Source organism: Bos grunniens, chromosome 4, assembly GCF_055505025.1.
Source record: "Bos grunniens cultivar Pamir isolate PY7600 chromosome 4, Bosgru_T2T1.0, whole genome shotgun sequence".
Lineage (NCBI taxonomy): Eukaryota > Metazoa > Chordata > Mammalia > Artiodactyla > Bovidae > Bos > Bos grunniens.
In genome coordinates, this window is record NC_141168.1 from 67,975,901 (window position 1) to 67,997,145 (window position 21,245).

Sequence of the window (21,245 nt, forward strand, 5' to 3'; positions counted from 1 at the left end):
AAGGCATCAAGCAAGGAGGACAAGCAACTAATGCTCAAAACACTAAAACTCCCCAATGGTTTTTAGGGGAGGGTTTTTAAAGGCAGCATTTGGGGTATGGGTTGTAGGATGCCTGACCAGCTTGTGCACAATTCTCTGACTTGTCGGTGGTGAAGTAACAGCATGCTATTTCAGGAATCCCAATCATCAACCTTCTTAATTGCAACTGGTCTGGGGCCTACATGTTGGTGGTTCATCTGGTTGGGGTGGGGGCTGGTTTCTATAAAACCAGTACAAGGATATGGCTCAGGATACTATCTATAGCACTGAAGGAAGAAACTAAAGGCCCCTGGCTTTACTTTACAGCCAAACTATTATTATTTAGTTTCATTTGACTGTTTTCCTTTGTTTTTGCAATTTCTCATATAACTGATTAAATTTGCTTTTGGGGACTTGGAAAAAGCCTAGGAAGTTAATGTTCTTCTACAAACAAAAGGCAGGGGACACCAGGGGACTGTCCAGGGGAAGGTCCTAAGGGTTCAAAACGTTAGCTAAAATGAATTTGGGTTTTTTACAGTTACCATATTTCAAAAGGTAAAGGGGATAGAGGACTTCCCTTGTAGCTTGGTTGGTAAAGAATCTGCCTGCAGTGCAGGAAACCTGGGTTCGATTCCTGGGTCGCGAAGATCCTCTGGAGAAGGAAATGGCAACCCCCTCCAGTATTCTTACCTGGAGAATCCCATGGACAGAGGAGCCTGGCAGGCTACAGTCCATGGGGTTGCAAGAATCAAACATGACTGAGAGACTAAACCACCACCACCACCACCACCAAAGGGGAGAGAAATGTGAACCTAAATAGCTATATGATTTGGGACTTTTTCCCTTTTAAAAGTAGATGCAGATTAGGTGGTCACTTGCTATCTAATCATTATAATTTTCTATCATTACCATGAACAGAGGGGAAAAAAAAGACTCCTCTCTTTTAATTAGTCAAAAGGTTGTTTTTTTCCATCCCAAACAAGCTGAAGACACTGTTTAAAGACTCATGAGCTTTAGCTCTGTTCCCAAGAGACTAAGAAATTGGGCAGGTCCCTATACCTCTGGGGTCCTCAGTTTCCTGCAAAATGAGAAAGTTATACTCAATAATCCCTAGAATTCCTTTCAGGTCCACCAAGGCAATAGTATTCATTGCAGTTGCTCCTGAAGGAGGCCATGATATGGATCCAAATCTAGAGCTGAAGCGCTGCTTGTTATGCCTATGATACTGCTTCATCTAAGCATGAGCACATGAGGAGCCTCACATCTTTTCACACAACAGGGACAACGGGCAAGCCTCTTCTTCCAAAGGAATGGTGTAAGTTATCTCTTTAGTGGTTCACATTATCCTCATTTTTGAACTATCAAATCCTCAGACAACCCATATAACCATCTTCATTGGCTGTCTGAGATAAGGTTTCCTGCCAGTGCTTGGGATATTGGAGAAAAGTATTTAGCCAAGTGCCTTTTCCACAACTCAACAGTGAAATTATAGAGTGCAATTATAGAGTGCAATGCCCATCACGAAGATCCCTAACAATCCCCACAACTTGTCTTTTTCTTTGCTCTGAATTCATATTTAAAGTCCCAAGCAAAACAGGTACAAGCTGACTGAATGGAAAAGGCTCTTCCTCATTTCAGCTGGAGGCAGCCTGGGCTCCAATTCTTTGGGAGGAGGTAGTGAGGACGCCCAGCGGAGCCTCAGAGACGAACTCCCGGCTACCCAATTGAGCTCCGCAGGGTACCGCCCCGAACGCGGCCCCGCCCCTCACCTTGCTGGCGCTGCGCTCGGCAGCGAAGGTGCGTGCGGCGCTCAGTGATTGGCGGCTGCCCGGAGGGGCCCGGCTGTCATTGGCTGCTTGGCCCTCTTTGTTCCCGGTCCCCGCCGCAGGCCGGCTGCAGCCGACTGGGCGGCGGAAGTTTGACCGTGCCGGGCAAGTGGCTGCGGCGGTGGTGCCGGTGTCCCGGCACATCTCCTCCAGTACCCGCAGCGGTGCCAGACGCCAGGCGATCCTGGGCGTGATATCCCCGCCAGGAGGAGAAACCCCCTCTGACACATAGACATGGATTTGGAGGCCAAAGTGAAGAAGGTAGGGTGGCTGGCAGCAGCCGCTTCACCTGCGCGGGGCGCCGCCCCCTGGCTATCAGTGGCTGGTGGGGCGCAAGGGCCGTCAGGCTCGAGCGGTGTCGGGATCTCCGGCGCCCGGGGCCCCAGTACCCGGTCCTTCGGGTAGAGGGGTGTCCGCTGGCCCTACTAACTCCTGAAACCCAGGAGCGACTGAGAGTCGCGCGCGAGGGCGGGCGCGGGACATTTCTCCCTGTCTAATCAAGTCCAACGGTTGGAGGTGTTTGAAACTTTTTCTTAAGATGTTTTGGCTGGGCCTGTGCCTCCCTAGAAGAAAAGGATGAGCTTAGGGCGAGTTCGGGCGAAACCATGACACTACTTCTTCCTGTCTCAGGAAGCTGAACTTTATTAAGCCTTTGTGGTTTGGGGTCACTGATGAGACTTTTGACAGCTCAGACCTCCTCCCTTCCCAGCTTGGCAGTCAAGAGGCTGTCTAGAGTGAGCGTTGATTTAACGTCCTTCCTTCGCAGCAGCGGCTGGTGATGGCGTGAAAGGTGAAGTTTTGGGTTGGTTTTTTTTTTTTTTTGGTCTCTCTTTGGTCATTCATTACTTGACTTCCAAAGCACTGCATTCGTCTTCCAAAGAAAATGTTCTCCTTCTTTGGCAACTAGTCCCAAAGGACGATTGTCAGCGGTGGTTTAGCTCCAGGAGACGTTTCCTGACTGGCTGCCCTCCGGGCTTCAGGACCCATGGCCCTACCTGAGCCGCTCCGTGAGTTTAGGAGACTCAGGTTTCCTGGGAGAAAAGGGTGGGGACCAGACTGTGACTCAGAGGGAATGCTGATGTCACATTCCAGTGTAACGTTCTGTGTGAAAGGTCGTCTCATTCCAGGGAATTGATTAAGCTAGTTGCTCCTTGGAGAAGGAAATGTTGCTCCTTATCAAATAAGGAAGGAAGTTCTGCTGAGAGTAAAGGGGGGAAAAATAGAGAACCTAATTTTCTTCTCTTGCTCATTGTGGGTTATCAGCATTGCCATTACTTCATCTTCTAAAGACAAGGTTTCTGGCCTAAGCATGAGTTCTGTTTCATGCCCACAGTTGGATTTTTGAAAATATATGCAAGTGCAAAATATTAGGTTAGGTTAGGAGGCTGTTGAAAAATAAAAAGCCTGCAGTGGGGGAAAAAAAAATGTTTGCCCTTTGTGACTAGACTCAGCATCCAAAAGGGAATTCAAGAACAGGAAAACGTAAATTCTGAGAGTACAGTGATTGAATTCTGTTGTCTTATAGTTTGGTTTCTTATTCTTTTCTTTGCTTTTAGATGACACTAAAAGCAAATTGATTTTTTGTTAATCTTGCTTGCTACTAGGAAAGCATTTTGTTTGCCCCTTAATTAGCCTTCTGTTGATGAACGCTTTGCTTATTTTGTTTTTCTTGTGGGAAACAGTGGGTAATTTAGTACTTGTCTAAAATTTTTTGTGGGGGGATCTTGTCTATGATTAAACACAGTGCTTCAAAAAGGACTTTTTAAATGCCCAGATTCTTTGGAAAGGAGGGATGAGTGGGTGAAACCATTCTGTGTTACTGTAATTGTGAATACCTGTCATATATTTGTCAAAACCCACAGAATAAACACAAAGAGTGCACCCTAAAATAAACTATGGACTTTGGGGGATGATGATGTGCCAGTGTAAATTCATCAATTGTAGCAAATGTACCACTTTGATGTGGGATATTGATAAAGCGGTGGGGGTGGGGGGGTGGTCTGAAAGGGGATAGGAGATATATGGGAATGCTGTATCTTCTGCTAAATTTTGCTGTGAACCTAAAACTGCTCCAGGAAAAAAACAAAACAAAACACCCTCTATTTAAAAGGAGGAAAAAAAAAACACACACACAAGTAACATTCAAAAGTGATTTTGAAATTATTTGGGACGAGAAGTAATTCTGAGGGAGAAAGTCCAGAGTTAAGAATTATATGTGCTAGCAAGGGAAAAATCCAGACATTATTTATACACAGTTTCCTTAGTTTCAGAATGTGGATTATCGTAAATAATCATCTTGATATATGGATGCATCTTCCCTTTACTTTAAAAGGTTATCTTTTCAACCGAGAATCTTATCCTTCTCTCTAATCCTCCTCCCCCCCTCCCCCCACCCGAAGAAAAAGGATTCCATAAATTTAAAACTTTTACAGACAATACCATGACAGTAACAAATCCTGTTTCACTACCTTGTCATCACTGGTGATTCTCAGGGCAAAGTCCTCAACTAGTAAATTGGAAAGTAAAAGATCCCAAAGATGTCCAATCTGATTGCCAACATACCCTCTCTGTGTCTAGGTAGGATCCTTGACAGATTAATGTTCTGTGTATTTGACAGAGTGTTTCCCAGTACAAATAATTTAGAGGTCCCAGGAATACATTTCATAATTTCAAAAAGAAACTTGCATTCCCTTTAGAAATTGTTTTCTAACACATGAGAAGGAAACATTACAATATCATCTTTGATCTTATGAGTCTTCTTACCCTGTTTTGGTATCTAGGATACTTTTCAGGTCTCCCTTCTTTTTGACTTGGATATGCAAGAAAACTGATGGTTTGAATATACCTTTTAAAAATCATAGCTGAAAGTTGAAATAAAGGCACAGCCATTTAAGTAAAACTAAATTCGACTTCTGTTTTAAGATGCATGGCATTTTTTTCCTTTTAAAACCTTTTTACTGTTGTTTTCATAAGAAATTTTCTCCAGGCAGATGACAAATGTTACTTTCCCATTAACATTTCATGTAAAAAGAATTAGAGGGTTGTCTTCATTTCACATCCACCTAGGTGGATGATGTTATTATAAGATTCTTTGTTTTTAAAAGGAGAACTTGGGTGTCTATCATTGGCATAAATTTGGATTAATTACCGGTTAAAATACACCATCAGAAAGGCAAGGAATTTTTATAACTAGATTTTACTATATTGTATTTTGTTTGAGATAAGTGAGCTGTTGCTAGGAAGTGAGAGCTAGTTTGGTTATACAGAGTTTTGTTTTAATAATATTTTAGAGTAGAATTTGATTTTTACATCTTTGCCCTTTCTTTGGAGTTACTTGTCTAGATCTCTTCCTTATGTCTTGTGTCTCTTTATTATAATTGACTTCATGTAAGTAGAGCCTGTGTCTGCTTGGAAAAAACAATGACCTTTGAGAAACAGAAACAGAGTCTCATTTTATGGTGAATGCTAAATCATGGCCCACAGCCAGATGTTTTCCTCTTTCCTTTCTGTGTTACTCTCCCCTGAGAGGAGAAGGAAATGGCAACCCACTCCAGTGTTCTTGCCTGGAGAATCCCAGGGATGGGGGAGCCTGGTGGGCTGCCATCTATGGGATCGCACAGTTGGACACGACTAAAGGAACTTAGCAGCAGCTCCCCTGAGAATCACTTTTTTCTCTTTAAAAACATACCAGAGAGAAAGAGAACTATAGTAATTTCCCTTAGGCTGCCTGGAATTGCAAAAGAGCTTTTAATATTACACTTTATTCATTGTTTGCCTCCTTTCTAACCTCCATCTTTTGATCCTTCCTGATGTCTTGTGTATTTTTTCTGTAGGACCCTTTTCTTTGTTTCTTTAATTTTAAAAAGATGAGATTTTAAAGATTACAAAGTCACTAAAACATCTTGTTTCTCAGCATCCAAACATGTTCTGAAAGCTTCTGTCATTGCTGAAAAATCAAAGTGAAACCATGTGATTGCAGTTGGAAAGATAACTGAACCACAAAGATTATTTCCATTAGAAATTAGAATGAACCTTTTCTCTTAGGGTGGTCCCTGACTGAAGTGGAAAAGACAAGTAAATGGTGACCTGGAGGTTCAAATCTACACTTGAATTCTCTGCTTGAAGCCATTCTTGCCTGAGAATCATTGGCAAGACTTGGGGTAATGGGAGGGCTTCCAGGGCTTTACCTTAGAGGCAGTTACTCTCTCAGAACAAGTATAGAATAAAGTGTTCCTTAGCAGGGCTTTTATCTCTTTTAAGCCATAGTGTGAGTCATTACATTAATTAGATATGAAAAGTCACTTTTTCTAACTTGCTTTGAATATTGGTTTGAATAGAACTGTAGTAGGTTTTCTGTTGATTTTCTTCCTTAGTCCTGTCCTGTGAAGTTGAATTAGGGGTTTATGTCTCCACTGGCTGTCAAGCTGTGTACCATCACCTTTCTCCTTGACTTTGCTAGCTCACCTTCAATAATACTAAATATTACTAATCCAAGACACACTCCTCACCCTACATGCCCCCTTTTTCCCCCAACACACACATCACCCTCCTTTTTTTTTTTTTGAAACAAAATAATTTTTATTTCCTAACCATAGCAAACATATACATCCAATGTGTACTTCTTCTTGTTACCAGCTAGATGGAAAATCTCTTTCTTCTATATTCCCAAAGCATCTTATCATAACTCTTAGCAAACTCATTACTTTCTCCCTCTAGATTATAGTCTTTCTCTTAACTAGATTGCAAGCTTCTTGAGGGAAATTCATATCCTATTTATACTTGTATAGTTATTTTGTTTTCTGTTCAAAGCAATTTATGAAGCAGACTAGCTTCATTTTAAGGATAAGAAAACTCAGGCTTAGATAGGTTGATCTGAAACTGGCAGAACGTAACTGTGATCTTGCACCATGGTCTTCATAATCCACGTGACTTCCATTATGTCACCTAGCCTGAGTCCTCTGATACTTTTGCTCTGATCACTGCATATATGTTGAATGAAGTACCCTAATAGAAAAAAACCTAAGATGCATTTAAGCATTTTTATTTGTTTAAAGGAATTATATTGGAGAAATGGTTTCTGTTCCAATAAAATTACCACTCTACTGGTTTCCTGTAGTTAGTTTATACTTTACCCATGGTCATATGTATGCCTTTAGTGTAAGTTGCCTTTGACATTTTTTGCATGGAAACAAAGTCTAAATAAGTACAAATATCATGAAAAGTAACTTCTGGGAGATTTTACAGTCAAAGAAATTCCATAAGTTCCAATAACGTTCTGGACCATATCTTCTAGAATTCCCAGGTTTTGTTGGGAGCAGTTATAGTGCTGCCTTCTAGCTACTTAATATGGTTCTGAACAATAGCAACCCTGCTTTTGGCTCTTTGTCTTTCAACTAGTGACATCTGGAATTGTATACAGGTACTCATGGTTGGCCTGTAGAACAATCTGTTCTACCTGCTGAACCCCAGAGTTGATAGTACGCCTTACACATAACATGGTAGGCTACACCTCTTTTTCTCCTAGGCACAAAGTACTCTAAGTGCCACTGGAATGGCAGATCATGCAGCTTAGAATAGAGCAGTTAAAAACAAAAAGTTCAATGTTAGGAGAATTGTTCATACAATAAGATCTATTGAGAAGCAGTAGGAAACACCAAAATGAACTATTTAACGAGGCACTCACTGAACTCCAGTAGGGTACCAGTCTTGTGAGCCTGGAATTAACATCATGGACCACAGAATTAGTCTGAGGGGTCTATTTAGTAGAAAGAAAATGATAAATTGATGAAAGAGTATTACTTCCTATGTTCTTTTTCTGAAAGCCAGAAGTAGGGATATAGTTTGCCCCATGCTAATTTGAATATGTTTTTTTACACACCAAATCACTACAGTGTGTTCAGAAATTAGAAAAGATCAATAAGTACCCAGTATAGGTAAAGCGCAGTAGTATACAGAAAGATCTTCTGTGGTATATTAGCTTTCTCATGTCTGTTTATCAGTATGATGTTTTAAATTCGCTCTGGGCTGAGAATTAGCAGATCTGGGTCCACTGTAGTCTTTGTGATCTTGGCCACTCTGGATATCAATTTCCTTATCTATAAAAATCAATAGGGGAGCCAAGTGATTTCTAAGATTTCTTCAAACCCAGTTACTCTTTTTGACTTTGGAAAAATATCAGTAGTTTACCAAATATAATAATGTTCCACAGTGCTTAAAAATCATACAAGCCAAGAATATATAAATATATATGATTTTCAGTGAAATGGCCTGTATATAAATGTTATATATTCTTATGGAGTCCATGAGAAAATGAAAATTTTTTTCATAGATCTTAGCTGTTTTTTCAGCTTGTTTTTACTTAATTAGTTTGCCTTTTAAATATTTGTGGGGTATTTGAAAACATTAAGTTTAATTCATTTAACTCTTTAGTTTACAGCTTCAAAGGCATATAAATTGCTTTATTAGCATGAGGCAAATAAGCCTAGTCATGATGTATATCACTCTCGATGGTACTTAATTACAGGAAAATGAAAAATAATGGAGCTTTTATTGTCTTTAAAAGTTATCTCTCCTAAAATAAGATGATTCATTTAAAAACTATGTGAGTAGTTTATGTGCAAAACATTTTTCTAAACCCTGGGGGTATAGTATGAACAAAAAGACAAGATACCTTGTATTACAGAACTTACACTATTGAGAGAAAGGATAGAGAAAAAAAAAATGACAAAATAAATGATAGAAAGTAAGTACAAATGGGATTATATCCCTTAGTGAACTCTTTACAGGTCAAGAGTACACTAGATTTGTAACACAATGTCCTATTTTAGTGGTGATTCTTGGCATTTGTTCCTGGCTTTGCAAGCTTTGTACTTAGGAGTGATTATTTGTCTTAAGTAATGTCAAATGAAAAATGAGAAAGCAGCTTATATGTATTAGAATGTGAAGAAGCTTATAATCAGATAAAGCTAAAATATTTACAGTGTTACACCTATAGATACACAAACTGTCTTTTTCCTGATTACAAATGCGCTTCAAGGGTCATTCCTGTATTGCATTTCCTGTTTACAATCATTACTAATTTTTGTTTGGTAACTACTGTCATGGTACCTGAAAGAAGGACTTTTAAAAATCCATTTATTAGATCATTGATATATAATACATACAGGAAATTATTTTGCTTTTTACAAAGTAGTGATGTTTAGAGATTATTATATGAATTATGAAATAACTTTTTTAATGATAAGAAAATAGAGAAAAGACTAACCAAATTGAAAATGAGTTTTAGAACCTCAAATTTTCAAGATTTTAAGGAAAAATTAATTTGAAAATTGATAAATTTGTATTTGATCTTTGAGTAAAATCCGTGGATTAAAATGTGCCTTAAGCACTGTTATTAGAGGATTAAATTTAGAGGTTATGTTTTTCAGCTATCCAGCTCCAGTCTTTGATTCTCCTATAAAAAAGCTGTGGTCATATTTAAAATAGTTTCACTTATTTTTTTTCCAAGTACCTGATCTACCTAACTCCCTACTTAAATAATAGGAAATTAGAAGAATTAATATGCATGACTATAATTTTCTAATGCAAGTTCAAGCTGTGATTCTAAAATGACTTTTTAACTATTTTTCTTTCTTTTTTCTTCTCAACCATTATAATCACTGTTCATTGCCAGTTACAAAAACTATAAGAAAGAACAGAAGGTGATAGAAGAAAGAACCTACCTAAAGAAACTCACTAGGTATAATCTGGGGACTGCTATGGAAGTATTTCATGTTTCTGTAGTATTTAGCTATAAAAATTGGTTGATTGTAGGTATCACTGCTTTTATTTTGGTCATATTCAACAAAGGAGAAAAGCATTGTTTAGGATTGCCGGTTTCTCTTATCCTTGGCTAGTCAACAATGTTGGACTGCTTGGGTTTGAGTATGGCTTGAGGGAGGGACTGTAGGAGAAGCCAGGCAGTTTGAGGACTGCCAAGAGCACATCTGCCAAGCAACAGCCAGGCTACCACTATGTAAATATAATTAAACTCTGGATGAGGCCGGATCATCCTCAAATCACCTGTGCTTCAGTCTGTCTTTATTACAGTGACATTCTGACCACCATACAAATTTTAAGAAGGGGTTTCAGGGCATCTGTTGGTTACATAGCTTCGTATCTAAAACAGTGAGCCTAGCAAAAAAAGAGGCTGAAAGCCTAGCACAGATCCTTGGTGCTGAGTCCGTTAATGTCTATTGCCACCATGAACTTATTACCCCTGTTTTGTTTAAAGATAAAGTGATATCATGTTTCATTGCAAAATGACAATGCAAATATTAGGTGTATTTTTCTTTTTATGAGTGTAATATCATGGAAGTCTTGATAAAATGAGTCACAAAGTGAAGGTAAAGAATATATTTCCATTATGGGATACTGGCATACAATACAAATAATTGAGGGTTAAACAAAACAAAGTCACCATTTGTTTTTCATAGAGGATATTAAAATTTCAATTTAGATGTAAAACTACAGAATCTAAATTCCTTTTCTATCAGTATCATCTGTTGAGCTTGTATCCCCCAAAATTCCATGATGTCATCTGTGGTGGATCAAAGAAGGAAGGTAGGCAGGCTAGCTAGTGGGCAAGATGTGAATTAACTACAGTGCTGGATAGAATGACATCAGTGCTATAATGCAGTGTTGCTCAAAATATCTGTGTTGAGGAACCATTTTTTCAAAACTCCGAATCTGTCCCAGGCCAATACTTTTTAAAACACAATAAAAACGAGTTACTAAAAGAAAAAAAAAAGATAAAAATGAGGCCAGTTTAAGAAATATACTAGACATACTGTCAAAGTGCTTAACAATTCTAATTTCTTTCAGTTTCTTTGTATGTTCCATCACAAACTGGTAACCAAAAGTTTGCAGACTGCACACTTTGTAGCACTGCAATAGGAATACAGACAACTACGACTACCATTCTCTACCCTTATCAGTGGAGAATATGTTCCAAGACCCCCAGTGGATGCCTGAAACCCCAGATAGTACCAAACCCTATATATACGGTTTTTTCCTATATACACATGCCTATCACAATAAACTGGAAAATTCTGAAAGAGATGGGAATACCAGACCACCTGACCTGCCGCTTGAAAAACATTTATGCAGGTCAGGAAGCAACATTAGAACTGGACATGGAACAACAGAATGATTCCAAATAGGAAAAGGAGTAAATCAAGGCTGTATGTTGTCACCCTGCTTATTTAACTTCTATGCAGAGTACATCATGAGAAACATTGGGCTGGAAGAAGCACAAGCTGGAATCAAGATTGCCGGGAGAAATATCAATAACCTCAGATATGCAGACGACACCACCCTTATGGCAGAAAGTGAAGAGGAACTCAAAAGCCTCTTGATGAAAGTGAAAGAGGAGAGTGAAAAAGTTGGCTTAAAACTCAACATTCAGAAAACGAAGATCATGGCATCTGGTCCCATCACTTCATGGGAAATAGATGGGGAAACAGTGGAAACAGTGTCAGATTTTATTTTTCTGGGCTCCAAAATCACTGCAGATGGTGACTGCAGCCATGAAATTAAAAGACACTTACTCCTTGGAAGGAAAGTTATGACCAACCTAGATAGCATATTCAAAAGCAGAGACATTACTTTGCCAACAAAGGTCCGTCTAGTCAAGGCTATGGCTTTTCCTGTGGTCATGTATGGATGTGAGAGTTGGTCTATGAAGAAGGCTGAGCGCCGAAGAATTGATGCTTTGGAACCGTGGTGTTGGAGAAGACTCTTGAGAGTCCCTTGGACTGCAAGGAGATCCAAGCAGTCCATTCTGAAGGAGATCAGCCCTGGGATTTCTTTGGAAGGAATGATGCTAAAGCTGAAACTCCAGTACTCTGGCCACCTCATGCAAAGAGTTGACTCATTGGAAAAGAATCTGATGCTGGGAGGGATTGGGGGCAGGAGGAGAAGGGGACAACAGAGAATGAGATGGCTGGATGGCATCACTGACTCGATGGACGTGAGTTTGGGTAAACTCCTGGAGTTGGTGATGGACAGGGAGGCCTGGCGTGCTGCAATTCATGGGGTCACAAAGAGTCGGACATGACTGAGTGACTGAACTGAACTGATGATGAAATTTAATTTATAAATTAGGCACAGTAAGAGATTAACAACAAGAACTAAAAATAGAAAAATCATAACTATATACTATAGTAAAAGTTTTGTTGATATGATTTCTCTCCTTAATTAACTTCCTCATTGCTACCAGAAATGGAGCTGTGGCTTATTCAATGGCATACCCAGTCTCTGCAGTAATTTTTATATTTTTCTGTCCAAACCTATTCCCAAATATTTGTAACCATCCTTTGCATGTGTGCTTGCTAAGTTGCTTCAGTCGTATCCGACTCTTTGCAACCCTATGGACTGTAGGCTGCCAGGCTCCTCTGTCCATGGGATTCTCCACGCAAGAATACTGGAGTGGGTTGCCATGTCCTTCTTCAGGGGATCTTCCTGTCTCAGGGATCAAACCCGTGTCTCTTTGTCTCCTGCAGTGGCATGCAGGTTGTTTACCACTAGTGCCACCTGGGAAGCACTAAATGGTATAAGTCATTTTAGGGGATCCCTTGCTGAAGTCTTCATGTGGGCTTCATGTTTTCTGGTGCCACATGTTACCACCAACTAGAATATGTTTCTGCTTATGTCTCCCACCCATGAGTTTAATGCCTTTTCCATCTTAACTAGGCAATTAGCACGTACTGTGTGGCTATAATTTCTGCAGTTTGAGGTGCAACAGCAACACTAACATGAATTTGTTTTTCCTTCTTTACAATTTCATGAATAGAAGATTTCTTCCTACCATAGATCTTAGTAGCATCAGCATATAATTTTTTGCTGCTAAGTGGAGAAATATCCTTTCCTTTCACTTAAAGGAATGACCTTTCCTTTCACTTAAAGGAATCACTTTAAGTTTTCTCTTTGGCATATCTGAATTGCCAGCATCACTATTTCTGCAGTTTGGAGCCATTATTAAGTAAAAATAAGGGTTATTTGGAATGCAAGCACTGCAATGATACTGTAACAATCAGTCTGGTAATGAAATTGGCTACTAAGTGACTAACTAGCTGAATAAACTGGTCAAAGGATGATTTGTAACTAAAAGCAGGACAGAGCAGACTCCAGATTTCATCACACTACTCAGAATGCAGTTAAAATTTAGGAATTGTTTACTTCTGAAATTTTCCATTTAATATTTTTGGATCATAGTTAACCATAAGTAACTGAAACTGCAGAAAGCACAAGTGTGGATAAGGGGCAACTACTGTATTATGAGGTTTCAGAAGCAGAAGCAATATAATTGGGTGGATTGGGAACAACGTTATGGAGGAAACATCAGTCAAACTAACTCCTGTAGGATAAGTAGGCAAAGAAGGATTTCCAGGAAGAATAGATAATCTGAACTAAAGAAACATGGCTGCAAAACGTCAGTAAACCCTTGGCATTCTCACCATTAACATTTTCAGCATTGACTCTTCTAGAATAAAGCTAAGGTATATGATTTGTGATTTTCCTAGATTACACGTTTGAATTTTGAAGTGTGCCACTGAGCTTGTACGGGAACCTAATCTACTGCTGAGGATCTATGTCTCTCGCCTAATCATGATTCTTATTTAATGTCATCTCTTGACTTAGAGGAGAAAACATCACACTGGAGTCTAGCTGAGGTAGTCTGGGCTTGGCTGCAAGCTGTGGGTTAGACTATCCTGCTTTGAAGTAAAACTTTACTTTTGCTCTAAATACACCTGAATGCCAATCCTGGGCAAAGTGGAAAATAAAAAGATGGTCTTTTGACACCTTTTACCCCAGATTTTCTGTGCCTTCTCCTCATCGGGCTTTTCCTCTCCAGATTCCCTTGGATGCTTGTCCTTGCCTGGGCAGCGTGCTCTAACAGCTCTTTCAAGCCAGTGCCACAGGCCTTTCCCTTCATTCTGTCTCTGAGAACATGCCTGTACTGTTCTCTTTTCTGCATGTGCTCTGATTAGGTAGACAGTCAATGTCAAGACATCACTTAATTGTATAGTCATCCTTACTCCTCAATTATACTCCTAAAGAAATACTGTAGCCCTTAAGCCTGGTAAAAAATGATGGCAATATTCAAGTTTAGGTATGTGCAGTCTTTAAAAAGGCTTCTCAATAAATAGCAATATATGTGGAATCCACTCTTTGAGCCAGCTGTGGAGTTAGTGACACAAGACCAAATTAGAATTGTTTGTCATGATCTAGATTCTTTTAGGAGACTCTTACAGACGCCTTTTGGAATCACATTTTAAAAATACCTTTTATAGCTGATAATTGGGAGTTTCTGAGGCCTGTGTATAAAAGCACATGCATTACAAAGTCTTTCCACTGAGCCAGAGCTCAGCCAATCCTAATTAAAAAATCATTTCATCGGCAGCTGTAGCCTGTGACACTTTTATAGTCTGCATTGTCTTTCTCAAAGTAACAGAGTTAGGAGGAGGCTCTTTTTGAATAGAATTCACAGAAGAGAATTGGTGAACAGCTCAGGTGACTGCCTTTACATAAGAGTTTAGAAATAATTTGATAGTAGTCAATTTGAAAAATGTTTATAAGGAACCAGCTAAACTGAACAGATGCAATACATTTCTTTTTATAATTTACTTACCTAAAATAAGTGCAGTCTTAAAAAAAAAACAACTAAATTATTTTGTCTCCAATAATATTGTGAGGATATATTAGGTTTTGAATAAGTATACAGTACTGAAAAGTTAGTTATGAACTGCTGCCTATAAATATACCTAATTTGAATCAAGTAATTTACATTCTGATATCACAAAGAAGTACTATATATTTTTTCCTTTTCATCACCAGAAAAGTTATATAATAAAATAAGGTTTATATCAATCTTTTTCCAGTTTTATCCTCTGTTCATTAAGGAGGACTTTGACATATTATAAAAATTGTGAAATTTTTCTTTTGAATGTATTTCTAGAAATTTCTTGCTAGTCAAACCTGATCGTTTGTATTCTGGTTTGTGACTGTGTTCTAAAACATGTATGTATGTGTGTACACAAGTGTGTATATATGTTGAGATGGCTAGAGAATAAGATGAGAGACAAAATCATTATACTGTGTCTTCTGAAAGATTGTTCCCTGATCTTGACTGAGTGAACAGTTAAACTGAGGGGAATAAAATGAGAGCATTTATAAGGAAAGAGCAAAGTTTTGTTTACTCTGCCCATTGGGGTGGATAGAGACTTAAATATTTGAAGTGGAAAAAAATAAAGGCAAGGGTGGTAGATAAGCACATTTATATCCCCTCCCTTTGTAAAGTCTGTCATTACAGATCACTTAGTCTTAGCATTTAAAATCAAAACAGAATAGAGGCTGTCAAGATGGCCCCCGTTGATCCCACCTCCTAGAATTCATAATCCTTTGTGTTCCCCTTCCCTTGAGTGTGGGCTGGTCCTGGTCAGTAGCTGCCAAGGAATGTAACATGGCAGATGTGATGGTACATCCCTTCGAAGATTAAAGACTTCAGCCTCTATCTTGGGTACACTCACTCTCTGTGGTTTGCTTGGCCTGGGGAAAACTTGCTGCCATGTCATAGGTGCCAGTGTGAGAGAGCTTAAAAGTGGATCTTCCCCAGTCAAGCCTTGAGTGACTACAGCCTTGGTTGACCCCTGACTGCAACCTTGCAAGAGTCTCTGAGCCAGCCCACCTAGATAAGCCACTCCCACCTGCCTGACCCATAGAAAGCTATAAGATGATAAATGTTTGTTATTTCCAGCCCCCAAATTTTAGAGTAATTTGAAAGTAATACAGAGGTTTTCCACTAGGAATCTAGGAATTTAGTGATTTGGAAAAAAAAAAAAAAGAATTATTGCAGTTTTTGCTTCATTATATTACCCCTGGACACTGCATAAATATATGGAATCTTCTATATAATATAGTTAATAATTTTCAGTACTAGTGATAAACCTACTTGTTTTGAATAAAGATCTTTCTACTTTGAGAATTAACTTGTTCATTTGCATTTCGTTGTTTCTTTTAAAACATTTTTTTTCCTCTTCCTGAAACATTGTAAGAGAACTATTTTACATCAGGACCCTGGATGTTTCCTTGACTTATGCCCCATGCTTTTGAGGGTCCTCTTGTATGTGTGAATGATCACCTCAGGGCTTTCTGTGTAGTGCAGGTGGTTAGCAGACACTCGGGTTTTTATAATCAGTCTCAGGTTTGTCTAGGAAGGAGGAATTCCTGGCTGGTAACAAATAGACAGTCTTTCAGATGAAAATCTATTGTTCTACAGAAGTTACAGATGAGGAATATGACTCATTTAAATTATTACTTATCTTCAGAGTCTCATTTTAGAGGAAAAAATAGTGATTTTGTAGTTAAGCTCAGGATTTGGAGTTAGAAAGGCCAAGATTCAAATCAGCTCTGTCAGCTTTTGGCAGATTGCCCACAAGATAGTCTTAGACAAATTACTTAATCTCTCCAAGTCTCAGTGTCTTTATTTGTGAAATAGGAGTAATAACACTTTCCCATCAGTTGTCTTGAAAATTCAATCAGGTGATGTATGTATTGTGCTTGGTAAGTATTCGTGTCTTAACAAATGGTGTGCGTGCATACTAAGTCGCTTTAGTTGTGTCTGACTCTATTTTTGTGACCCTATGGACTTGTAGCCCACCAGGCTCCTCTGTCCATGGGATTCTCCAGGCAAGAATACTGGAGTGGGTTTCCATGTCCTACTCCAGGGGATCTTCCCGACCCAGGACTTGAACCTGGGTTCCTGTACTGCAGGCAGATGTCTTACCAGCTGAGCTACCAGGAAAGCCCCTAACAAATAGTAGTTGAGGTGTTTTTATTACCACTTCCACCTTCACAACTACCAGTGGTCATTAAGAAAAAGCATAATTAGAATTGCTTTAAGGTACCCTAACAAAACTACAATTCATTATTGTTTCCTAGAAAAAAGCAGCAGGATCTACTTCTGGTCTTCGTCAAAAATGTTACTGTATTTATTGAGGTTGTGTAGATGTTTTAAGTAACTTACGATTTGATTATATCCCAGACCAAAGTAGAGAAATTGCCTTGGTTACAGTCCTTATATCACTTAACCTAAGACTGGTACTGCCTTAAAGAATGTAGGGAAAGACTGAGTGGGAGTTATCTATTTAATTTGTTAAAGTTCCAGGAAGATTGACCCAGTACCTCCAGAACAGAATTTATTATGAACTGTTTAGACTGAAAGATCACTTGTTTTCTTTTCCTTCTTATCACAGTGATTTGTTAGTGATGATTTACTACTATATGTGAACAAAAAAGTGTCAGTTCATTTGTCTCACAGTGGATTTTGTGATATAGTTTCACGAAGGGCTCTGCCTTTGTACTTCATGCACTGAAAAGCTGAAAGGATGTGAAAATGAATTCTAGAATCTGTTATGAAGAGTTTTATTTCCACTTGCTTCTGAATAAGTGGTCCTGACAACTAAAGATCCTTACTTGATTATTTTATTCTTGGTATAATATTTTGATCTCAAATTAAAATTTATATTTCTTTCTATTTAAAAAGGATTAATATATTAAATATTTATCTGACCCGAGGTCTCTGCATGTTCCTGATCTGTGCGTAGGCACTAGTGGTTAAGAACAGGCATTCTGCGGTGCAGCTGACCTTAGACCTGTCAGCAGTTTTCTGCTTTAGTTTCTTCACCTGGATGAAAATGCAGAAATAATTAACAGGTTTCATAGCATTGTTATGAGTATAAAATGAGTATAAAATGAGATGACCCAAGTGAAAATTTACGGCCATGCCTGACAATATAATGGCTCAATAACTATTTGCCATTGCAGTTATTATCACCACCACCCCTGCCGGAGCCCTTTTAAAATCTTTATTTATTTTTTGTGAAAAGTAATGGAAATTCCTTGGTGCTATGTCATAAATGATTTGATTAAATTAAAGCAAGTATTAAAAAAGTAGATAATACTTTCTGGCATTTCTACAAATCTCAGGCTCTGCAGCAGGCATCAGGAATTCAAATATGAACTAGAAACTCAGTCCAGTGGAGTAAATGAGTATCATAGTATAGAAAAAAAGGGCTAAATAATAGAATTTGAACTAAGACCAGTGGAATTCAGAAGAACTCTGCTGAGGATGGTTCAGGAAGGATACAGAGTAACTGCTGTTTGAATTGGGTATATACAGATGAAGGAGAAGAGGAATGAGATCCAGGCAAGGGAAAAGCTCATCTAGAAGCAGAGCATGGCTGGAGGGAGAGGGCTTCGAGGAAGGGAGTTGTAGGATCGAGGGTGGTGCCAAGTTGAAAGGCCTTTCTCTGCCAGGCTACGACACGTGGAATTCATTGAACTCACTGAAAGTATCTAACAAGGGTAATATTACCATCACCTTTGGGTTTTATTAAAATAATTTGGGGAGCAGCGCTATGACCTTACATGAAGGGAGTGATCAGTTTGGAGAGTGTGAGCCCAGGTTGATGTGATAGAAATTTGGACATGAACAGGAAAGTGGAGATGTAAGAGCAAAGTGTAGTTTTTAACAGAACTTGGACATTAAAAGCCTGACTTTGACAAGGATAAAGAGGCCTGCATGCCCAAGTTTGGATAACTAGGTAAGTGTAATGACTTCTTCTTCATTCTTCTTCTCTTGTATTTCGGAATTAAGTGAGAGATGGAAAGTTTTTGTTCTTCTGAGCAAAGCAAAAAATAACCGCAATTTTACTAGGAATGATTAATCATACCTCTTAATCACAATAAGTTACTTCTTTGTATTCCCACCTAAAAAACTTGACAAACTATATGAAAGTTGAAGTCTTTATGTTTAAGTCTGGTTTTCTGTGTAATCTGACCTTTTTTTTTTTTTTGGTGGTGGGTGGTCACTGAGAATCTTAGTAGATATTGGGAAACAGGCATTGAGCTAAAAAACTAAAACAGTTTAAACTCTTATGTTAGATATTAATGAAAACATACCAATTTGAAGTTGGGTTGAGGGGAAACTTCAAAGATTATACCAGGTTTCTAGAAGAGCCATATGCTGAGAATTATTTATTTAGAAATTTAATTCCTTTGTCTGGAATATTCACTTCTGTGAACAAGATCTAAAATACCTGGGTGTAATATGAATATATGTGTGTATACATATATATATGTGGATGAATAGATGTGTACATGTACAGAGAAAGAACATATATGTATTTCATATAATCTACCTTGGTCAGCTTCATTCCAAGGTGATTAAAGAATTCTTAGTAACACTTGTGTGTTTAGTAACCACATAAGATTTTTTGCTCCAGAGGGAAATTTGGTTATGAAAACAGCATGAATCAGATGATCTCACTATGAATACTGAATAATATCTTCCAGACGTAAATTGTATCCAAATCAAGTCAGACTGTATTCAAAATACCAGATGTTCCCTACTTTGCTTTTTCTTTAAAGTATCTGATATGTAATACCCTTTCCTGGGTCAGAAGGGTCACCTGAAATATTGCCAACCTATGTGGTTGCCTGAAATTATAAATATGGAGAAATTGATCCCATTCTCATTTCTCTCTCTGAAATAAGCAGGAGATGAGGGATATTTTAGGCACAGATCACAGTGCTATATGTTCAGTATCTGGATCCTGTAGTTAAGGATATTTAAAAAGCTTATTTGTCTATGACTAGTATTTCAGGATAAATATTATACAGTCATTTTTATTTTTTCAAAGGACCTAGATAATTATTCCTAAAGCATTACTGTAGTTTTTCCAAATATAGTCAATCCAAAGGACCTGTTTTCTTGGACACTGAAGAAGAAAAATTAATCTGTCATGTCCTTGTATTGATGCTGGCCAGAATATGTTACTAAAATTATATGAAGTAGACAACTTTTGGACTTGTGTGCTTATGAAAAACACGTGTTTTCAGGCACCAAGTGTTGACTCTGCAGGGACTACTACATCCCATTTGCTGCTGAAATAATTATGTATAATAGAACTGCGTCTTACCCTCAGAACTTAAATTTTGTGTTTCCTATGTAGTTTTTAAACTACTCTTCCAAGCTGAATTCCAGATGATTCTGACCTGTTAGAGCCAATAATACATTAGCTTTCTCAAATAATTATTTGCTATTTAGTATTTAAATGTTAAGCTGGTGACCATGCTGAATAGCAACTGAGATGAAGTTAATCTGAAACACAATTTTCAGCCATAATTTTAGAATTGAAAAGTGTCTTAGAATTGATCTAGTTCAATTCCTTCATTACCTAGATGAAGCCTAGAGAAGAAGAGTAACCTCTAAAATCAATGGACTTGGTCGTAATTCCTTAGGACCACATCACAGTTTTCCTGACTCTCTTCCAGTGCTCTTTCTACATTTTCACCATTTAGTCATGTAATTCTTGATCATTAATACCTGATATAGTTAATTCTCATCCATATTACATGTAAGCACATATAAGCACATATGTATAAGCACATACATAAAACACCAACATGTATGACCTTCCTGTTCTAAACAGCCAGGCTGCCTTAGGTGAGGAACTAATACTTCCTCTACCATCCCCTCCCACACACTGTGGATATCATTAAATAACTTCCTTGTTCTCATCACTCACCAAAAATTCTCCAGCCCAGAAACCTGGGCAGAAACTAACCTATAAGATCTGAATGTCTAAGAGTAGTAGCCATAACTCTTGAGGAAAGGAGAAGGACCCTGACTGACCAAAGAACGCAGTCTGTACTGTGGGTAAAGGGAAGCATGAGGTATAGAGAGAAGAATTCTGGGTCCTGGACTTAAGGGAATCCTGAACACTAAGGAGGAAGAGAAGTTGGTTGAGCCCTTAGAACAGATGGTATTCCAGACCCGCAAACTGAGACTAAGAAAAGTTGGAGAATCCAAGCTCCTATGACCTCTGCCCAAAAGAGTCTTGGAATAGGTCTTGAGAATGTTCCTGGGGAAGCTCTGGCTCTGAAATTCATTTTACTACAAAGTAGACTTAGTACATTTTACTTCATTTTATATGTTTAACTTGTTAAAGGGAGAATAGCAGATGCCTAAATTGGTGCGGGAACAAAAGCAGAAGGAAGTTACCTCATACCAGTAGAGATATGTCTGCTGGGGTGCAATTTTATCATATAAATTGGGTTGAACAGGATTAGAGAACACATTATACTCTGGATTATTACTTAATCTGGAAGTAGGCAATCTATAAAACACTGTTTTCCACAGATCTTTGTTGTTTGAGTATGATACAGAGTTTGTGCTTTTGTATCCTAACAGAGTTTGATAAAGAGGGTAAGATTATGGAAGAAGTTCCCATCCCAGTAAGTGGCATAAGTTAGAGATCTTCAGTGCTGGGTGTTAAGGAGGTTGAGTTTATAGCTTCA

At 38.4% G+C, this 21,245-nt stretch overlaps 1 protein-coding gene across 3 annotated transcripts in view; it reads left to right on the forward strand.

The window, feature by feature from the left end:
• Positions 1 to 1,913: 1,913 nt before the first annotated feature.
• TES (testin LIM domain protein) overlaps positions 1,914 to 21,245 on the forward strand; it is a 57,942-nt gene continuing 38,610 nt past the window's right edge. The window contains exon 1 of one of the 3 annotated variants that reach the window (XM_086396728.1): positions 1,914 to 2,634. Coding sequence is in view for 1 of the 3 variants with exons in the window: in XM_086396727.1 (XP_086252853.1) it covers positions 2,079 to 2,105 (27 nt within the window). In the remaining 2 variants the exon portion in view is untranslated. Of the gene's footprint in view, positions 2,852 to 21,245 lie in introns of all 3 variants that reach the window. The other 2 variants (XM_086396727.1, XM_086396729.1) reach the window with 2 other exon arrangements.